The sequence below is a fragment of the Rhinopithecus bieti genome, unplaced genomic scaffold (genome assembly GCF_001698545.2).
Source record: "Rhinopithecus bieti isolate Rb0 unplaced genomic scaffold, ASM169854v2 scaffold_23276, whole genome shotgun sequence".
Classification (NCBI taxonomy): Eukaryota; Metazoa; Chordata; class Mammalia; order Primates; family Cercopithecidae; genus Rhinopithecus; species Rhinopithecus bieti.
Window position 1 is genome coordinate 1,550,131 of NW_016810868.1, and position 8,043 is coordinate 1,558,173.

Here is an 8,043-nt window from a genome sequence, read left to right on the forward strand (position 1 = left end):
GAGCGACCGGGAAGCCAGGATGGGGGTGGCCCTGGGACCGGGAGGGTGGGAGCAGAGCGCCAGAGCCTCGGTGACCTGGCAGTGGGCTGCGGGGAGAGACCGTGGAGGGAGGGGCCGGGTGACCCACGGCGGGAAGGTGGGGGGCCGTGTCTGGGCGGGGTCTGGTGAGGGGGGCCGTGTCGGGGCGTGTTGGGGACAGTGTCAGGGCGGGGCGGCCTCCCACCCTAGGGCCTTCCTGCCGCGCGCTCCTCGCCCCACCCGCCGCCCCGCCCCGCCCCGCCGCGCCGCCCTCGCAATAAGGGGCCTGAGCGCGCCGGGGAGGAGCCGGAGCGGGAGCGGGAGTGAGCGGGGCCGCGCCGTCGGGCGCCGGGCCGGGCCGGGCCATGGAGCTGTGGCCGTGTCTGGCTGCGGCGCTGCTGTTGCTGTTGCTGCTGGTGCAGCTGAGCCGCGCGGCCGAGTTCTACGCCAAGGTCGCCCTGTACTGCGCGCTGTGCTTCGCGATGTCCGTCATGGCCTCGCCCGTCTGCCTGCTGCGCCACGGCGGCCGGACGGTGGAGAACATGAGGCAAGGCCGGGGGCCGCCGGGAGGGGTCGGGGAACCGCCGCGCCGCTTCCGCTTCCCTAACTTTCTTCTGGGTTCCCCCCCTTCCTGCCCCGCCCGGCCCGCCCCGCTCCGCTCCGGGGCTCCGGGGAGAGCTCGCCTGGGCCGGTGGCGGGCACGGGAGGGGGTTCCGGAGGGAGGGGGTCCAGGAGCCAGGGGATCCCGGAGCCGGCGTCACAGTGCCCAGCACCCCACCCGCCGCCCTGGCCCCGGGCGTCTACACCAGTTTCGGCCTCCGCCGCGTCCCTGTAGCCCGGCGTGGGGTTCCGGGGGCGGAGCGGCTTTCGGAGAGAAAGGGGGCCGGGCCGCGCTGGGAGAGGCTCAGCCCTGCTTCCTGAGCGGGGAAACCGAGGCCGGGGCTGCGGGGACTTGCCCCAGGGCCATTCATTGGGGCGCACGGCGGCGTGGGGCGCCCCTCGGCCTCCCTCCGACGCCCTCCTGCCCGTCGGCCTGGTGATGGGCGCACCTGTGAGGCGGGTTCCCCTCTCTCCCCTTCCTCTTCGCAGGGGGGTGGGGGACCCGGAGGGGACCTGCTTCAGTGCTGGGGAGCGCGACGCTGGCCTCCAGCTCTGGGGGTCCAGCTTCCACCCGAAGGGAAGGAAGAGTTAGGACTAGGGTGTGGCAGGGCTGAAATGTTCCCCTGGACGCCTTCCAGAAAGTGGGAGCTTGGTTTTGCCAGACTGGGGTTGGGGGCCAGAGTTCAGACTGGGCTGCCAAGGACGGCGGGGGCTGGCTGCTCCTGGGCGGGGTGGCTGCTGGAGAAGGCTTTTGCCTGCCCCCTCTTCCTGTTAGCCATCCCCAGGCTGTTGCTACATTTCTCTCTGCCCTGTTTGGACTGCCCAGCCAGTGGCTTTTGCAATGGCCTGAGGTGGGGGCATTGCGGCCCCAGAGGCCCCCTTCCCTGTGGTTCCAGGGGCAGTGGGTGAAGGTTTGCTACCTCCCCACATCGCTGTCCTTGCCAGTCCTGGGAGGGCGCTGAGGCTCCTGGAAGGGGCCTACATTCATGAACCGCCCCCGCCCCCACCATGGCTTTCCCACGGAGCCCCAGAAGCTCCAGGAATATGAAGAAGGACCCTGGGGCTGATGGTGAGCATGGAGAGTCCGAGAAGGGCCTGGTAGCTGCTCAGCCGGACATGTGTGTGACTGGTGGTGATGTGGGCCGGGTGGCCCAGGCCGGGGTCCCGGGGAGCGCACCCTCCAGGGCTGGCCCAGGTGGTGACTGGCGCGGACTTCCCCAGTGGAGCGCCCTTCAGGGAGGAAGGCAGTTTCCAGCAACAGGGAGTTCCTAGGGGCTGGGCTCTGGGCACCTGTGCTGGAATATCTGAAGGCCTCACCTGTGGTTCTGGCCCTGGGATCCCCTGTGGGCAGGGGTCTCTGTGAAGGGCCCCCCCTCAGCCCCTGGGGTGATTCAGAGTAGGAGCGAGGGTGCAGCTTTCCCAGCTGAGGAGGGGCCAGTCTGTGGGTTCCTTGGGGGGGTGCCCCCCACCCCGAGGAAATGGCATGTGTGGTTCTGACGCCAGCAGGGCATCCTGGGCCGGGTGTGTCCTGGGGTCCGGACAGGGGACAGGATCCTGTTCTTTCAGCAGAAGTGATGGTGCACCTGACTTAGGAGACCCTGGAGCAGACCCCACTACTGATCTAGGCCACTACTGAGCTAGGCCCCAGGCCATGGGCCTCTTCATCGGCAGCCTCCTCGTGTGAGAGCCTGGCTTGCTCTGCAGGGTCCTCTGCCTGAACTTCATGGATGTTTCCCAGGGGCCAAATCGCAGTTCACCTGCTGCCCTTTCTATGGACCTGGCTGGCTGGGCTGGCTGGCACTGGTCCTGCTGCCCCACTCGCCCACTCGGCCCTGTCCCCATCTCAGCCTGGAGATTCTGACTAACCCGGGTGTCCTCGGGACCTGGGGCCTCTCATGGTGCTTGGATGGGACCCTCCTGCCACCCTGACCTCTTCAGGGCAGCACCCAGGCCCAGGCCTGCGGACTAGTGGCTTCCGGGACACTGGCTGCTAACAGCAGGTGCTTTGTTCTGGCTTTGGTCCCTGAAGAGAAGGGAGGGCCAGAGGGCGGGGCGGTCTGGAGGAGAGGCCTGGGACTCCATGGCTGCCTTCCCCACACCTCTGCAGGGCTCCCCAGGCCCCGGGGTCCCTGATGACTCCCAAGACTCCCAGCAATGGCTAAGAGTGGGGCTGTTGTGAACATGCATTCACTCCGTGGGGGCCGTCGGGAGGGGCGAGAAAGGCAGATGAAGAGGAGGCGCTTTGTCACTCCAGGGAAGGGACCCCGGGGGGCTGGAAGGGAGGGAGGGGATACTTGGCCTCTGTTCCTGCTGTGCGCCAGGGGTGTCACCAGCCTCGGGAACAGGGATTCGCATGTGCTCGGTGTTATAAATAAGGACACTGAGGCTGAGATAAGCAACTTGAAACTGGGGCAGGGTGCCCAAGCCAGGACGGGGTGGAACTGGGGTTCGAACCCACTGACAGTGACTCCAGAGTACCTGCTTTTCCCTTTCCCCGCCGTTCCCAGCCCAGCGCTTGGCGCCATCAGGGCAGCCCTGTGGCAGGCCTGAGCTCTGGGAGGGGCGCTCCGTCTTGCCCCTGAGCAATGGCTGCCCTGGCTGAGGCCCAGCCCCTCCCCACGTGGTTCCAGGCGGCGCCCAAGAGCCCCCTGCTGTCTACACTGTAGTTCTGAGCATGTGAGGGTCGGTGATGGGACTAGAACCGCTGAGGCAGCCTTTGCTCCCACCGGGCTTGGGGCTGAGACCATGGACCCCTTGCAGGCAGGGGTTGTCCCCGAGCCCTTCCCTGTGTGCACAGTTAGGGTGGAGCTGCAGGGCAGGTTTCCTCACCAGGGGCCGATGCCCTGGTACATCCATTCGACAGAGGAAAGCAAAGCCCAGAGCCCCTCTGTGTCCTACAGCTGGGTTCAGCTATAGGGTCAGAAAACCCTAAAGACGGCAGCTTAATCCACAGAGAAGTTTACTTCTTTTTTTTTGAGATGGAGTCTCACTCTGTCGCCCAGGCTGGAGTGCAGTGGCCGGATCTCAGCTCACTGCAAGCTCCGCCTCCCAGGTTCACGCCAGTCTCCTGCCTCAGCCTCCCGAGTAGCTGGGACTACAGGTGTCCGCCACCTTGCCCGGCTAGTTTTTTATATTTTTTTTTAGTAGAGATGGGGTTTCACCGTGTTAGCCAGGATGGTCTCGATCTCCTGACCTCGTGATCCACCTGTCTCGGCCTCCCAAAGTGCTGGGATTACAGGCTTGAGCCACCGCGCGCAGCCGAAGTTTACTTTTTCATGCAGAAAAGCAGAGCAGATGGGCAGCCTAGGGAAACAGCAGTTAGTTTCCGGCTCCTTTGACCTATGTGCCTACCATTTTCCGTGTCCTAGAGAGAAAAGGGGTACTCTTCCTCTTAAGGATGCTCCCCGAATTGAACCCCATGCTCTGCTGGTATCCGGAGGCCAGGACCTAGTGGTCGTGACAGCTCCTGGCTGCAGGGCAGGCTCCTGTCCCGTGGAGCAGGTGCCCACACCACACGCCCAGTGTGGGAAGAACGCACAGGGGACTTGGGATGTTGGGCAAGGTTTGATCCAGATTTGCTGGCCAGTGCACAGTCCTGGGTCCCCTGACAGATGTCCGGTGGGGACACAGTGCCATCGGGGAGCCCTGTGTCACTGCAGCACTGGGGTCTTAGTCCCAAGGGAGACTGTGACCTTGGTTCTCCAGAGCTCTCCAGGTGTCTCTCTGCAGGCCCAGAAATTGGAGCTGTCCTGATTGAGGGATGGGAGGGCTTCTCTGGCCCCACCTCCTCCCAGCCCGCCATACCTGCACTCCCACACATCCCCTTTGAGGAGTAATTGGGGACCCCCCCACGTCCAGGTGTTTGTGTGGGCTGGACCCCTCACCCCTATGGACCCGTCCTGCCTTGTGCTGCAGCTCGGATGACACTTATCGGAAAACACCAGATTCCTCGCTGGGGCCCCTGTCCCCGGAGCATCCCTGATGGCTCCGCGTGGCCCCATCGAGCCCCGGGGGTTGGGGGGAGGCTGCCCTGAATGAGCTCACACAGCTGAGGATGGGCAAGTCCTGGCTCAGAGGGCTGCTGGGTCTCCTGGGAGTGTCCCAGCCCAGGGCCAGGGCAAGGGTCAGTGAGTGGCCTTCCATGAGGACAGCCTGGCCAATGGCCTGGGCCCTGACCTAGACCCACCTCCCAGCTGCCTGAACCTGCTGCTGGTGGGACCGGGGACTTAGGCACATTGAGGGGCCTTTCGCTTTGATTTACTTTGGATTTTTTTGTTTTTTTGTTTTTTTTTGAGACAAGGTCTCACTCTGTTGCCCAGGTTGGTCTCAAACCCCTGGGCTCAAGTGATCCATCTGCCTCAGCCTCCCAAAGTGCTGGGGTCATAGGCATGAGCCACCACACCCAGGCCCGCCCATTTTGGATTCTTTCCCTCCTGTGTCATCCTCATCACAGCCACTGTTGGTGGAGGTCCTGTCCTGGCCTGAGGGTGCCCCGGGTGTCGGGCCTTATAGAGTGTAAGCCCGTACACCCTTCCAAATGAGCCTGGGAGGTCAAGTGCATTGCCCGAGGCCATAGCTGGGATGAAGGGAAATGGGATCCAAATCCCCGTCTGGCCCAGAGCCTGGGTGTGGGAGCAGCCCAGGTGTCCGGGGGCTGAGCTCAGATGGTCTGAGGAGGCTGGATTCCTACAGACCCCAGAGGGGTCTCATGGTGCTTCGCTCAAGGCCGGTGGGCTCCAGTCCGAGGGCTCCTGAAAGAGACTGGGGCAGGACCTGGGCTTTCAGCAGGAGCCCGCTGTTCCAATGCCACCGGAAGGGCCCAGTCTGGGCTCAGCCTTGCTTGGTTTGGGCACTGGGCTGCTTCCTGGGCCTCCTGCCTTGCTGGGCAAAACTGGCACAAGTCACCTGCCTGGCAGCGGCCAGCAGGGTTCCCCAAGCTCCAGGCTTCCGGCAACCTTGGCTTTGCCCCTGCTGGGGTACCCTGGGGAGGCAAGGAGTCCAGGACCTGGAGTTGGGGTCCGTGTGACTGTGTCCTGGACCAGCACAGCGACACCTGCCCCAGGCTTTGGGGAAAGGACAGGGCAGCCTCTCGTCCCCCTGTGGTGGGTGGGAGGAGAGTTTGGGTGAGGCGGGGTGTTTGGCACAGGACAAGCTGGTCGGGGAAGCCTGGGGACAGTGGCTGCTCTGGCCACTCTGAGCTTCCTGCTGGGGGAGGCCGGAGCAGGCTCCCAGCCTGCTGAGGGGTTGAGGGGGCTGCGGAGCCTGGGGGAGGGAGGGAGCCTCAGGATCGGCTCCTGGAGTCCTAATGGGGGCCCTCACCACCCCAGCACGACTCTGCCAGCTCAGAAGCAGGGTTCCGAGGGGGCGCTCAGGCTTGTTCTGGCTTCCCTGCTGTGTGGCCTTGGGGAAGTCACTTAACTTTGCTGAACCTTGAACCTCGGCTTCCTCATCTGAAGAGGGGGGTTATGATCGTACCTACCCTGGAGGGTTACCCTCAGAACGAAAGGGTGACTCATGTTGAACCCTTGTCTCGGGGCTTTGCACACAGGAGGTACAGGGGGCCTCTGTGCTTAGAAGGCGATTTTTCTCTGCCTGGGTTCCCCGGGGTGTCCTCGGCTGCAGGAGCTTCTGCAGGGCTTACAAGGTTCAGGCCCTTCCTCTCTGAGGAAACACTTTTTTTTTTTTGAGATGAAGTCTTGCTCTGTCACCCAGGCTGGAGTACAGTGGCACCATCTCGACTCACTACAACCTCCACCTCCCTGGTTCGGGTGATTCTCCCGCCTCAGCCTCCTGAGTAGCTGGGATTACAGGCACCTGCCACCAGGCCTGGCTAATTTTTGTTTTTTTAATAGAGATGGGATCTCACCGCTTTGGCCAGACTGGTCTCGAACTCCTGACCTCAGGTGATACGCCTGCCTCGGCCTCCCACAGTCTTGGGATTACAGGCGTGAGCCACCTCACCCAGCCAGGAACCGCTTTTAAAGTGAGAGTCTATACTTTCCCACCAGCTTTCAGAAAGCTCTGAACTATGTATGGGACACTAGGGGAGGAAGTGCGGTGGCTCCACGTGGCTGGTGCAGGTGGCCCTTTGTCCCCTTGAGGACATCAACTTGGACTTTCTTTTGCCTCCAGGGTATACCTTTCTCCCCCAGCCACACCGTGGGCTGCAGAGTTCTGGAGAGCTACAGCCTCCTTCTGGCCTGGGGCAGCCTCCATCCACTCATCTTTCTGGCCTGAGGACCAGGGGCTGGTGATGGGCGGCAGGACAGAGCGTCTGCTTGGCGCTGCCTGCTGGGCGGGGATTTGTAACCTGTGTGTTGCACAGTTGAGAGAAGTATCAGTGCACGATCCATCCCCTGAGCAGCTTAGATATTATAAAAAAAAAAAAAGGAAAAGTTTTAGAGCTGGAGAGTGGTGCTGACTGCACAGCAGGGGATGCGCTGAGTGCCATGGAACCATGCACTGAGAAACAGGTAAAATGATAATGTTTAAGTGATGCGTGTTATACCACAATCAAAACAGATGAGGGCCGGGTGCCTGGCTCACTCCTGTCATCCCAGCATTTTGGGAGGCCGAGGCGGGCGGATCACGAGGTCAGGAGTTTGAGACCAGCCTGGCCAACATGGTGAAACCCCATCTCTGCCCAAAATACAGAAATTAGCCCGGCATGGTGGTGGACGCCTGTAGTCCCAGCTACTTGCTAGGCTGAGGCAGGAGAATTGCTTGAACCCGGGAGGGGGAAATGGCAGTGAGATGACATCATGCCACTGCACTCCAGCCTGGGTGACAGCAAGACTCTGTCTCAGAAAAATAAAAAATAAATGCACATCTCATTTTTTAATAACTTTAGATTTACAGAGAAGTTGCAGAGATATTACAGGGGGACTCCATATGACCCTCACCAGTCCTCCCTTGTTAATGTCTTACATCGCCAAGATGCAGTTGTCAACACTAAGAAACCAGCTGACCTGCTGTGGTGGCTCATGCCGGTAATCCCAGCACTTTGGGAGGCCGAGGCGGGAGGATCACCTGAGGTCAGGAGTTTGAAACCAGCCTGGCCAACATGGTGAAACCCCGTCTCTACTAAACATACAAAAACTAGCCAGGCATGGTGGCATGTGCTTGTAATCCCAGCTACTCGGAGGCTGAGGCAGGAGAATTGCTTGAATCCGGGAGGCGGAGGTTGCAGTGAGCCGAGATGGTGCCACTGTACTCCAGCCTGGGTGACAGAACGAGACTCTGTCTCAAAAAAAAATAAAGAAAAAAAAGAAAAAACAAGAAAAAAAAAAAAGGCTGGGTGTGGTGGCTCACGCTTGTAATCTCAGCACTTTGGGAGGCCAAGGCGAGCAGATCACTTGAGGTCAGGAGTTCAAGACCAGCCTGGCCAACATGGTGAGACCCCCCCCCCCCATCTCTACTAAAAAA

At 61.5% G+C, this 8,043-nt stretch overlaps 1 protein-coding gene across 1 annotated transcript in view; it reads left to right on the forward strand.

The window, feature by feature from the left end:
* The first annotated feature begins 276 nt into the window (after positions 1–276).
* AGPAT2 (1-acylglycerol-3-phosphate O-acyltransferase 2) overlaps positions 277–8,043 on the forward strand; it is a 15,294-nt gene continuing 7,527 nt past the window's right edge. The window contains exon 1 of the mRNA XM_017893152.1: positions 277–565. Coding sequence (XP_017748641.1) covers positions 384–565 — 182 coding nt within the window. The 5' untranslated portion in view covers positions 277–383. The remainder of the gene's footprint in view (positions 566–8,043) is intronic.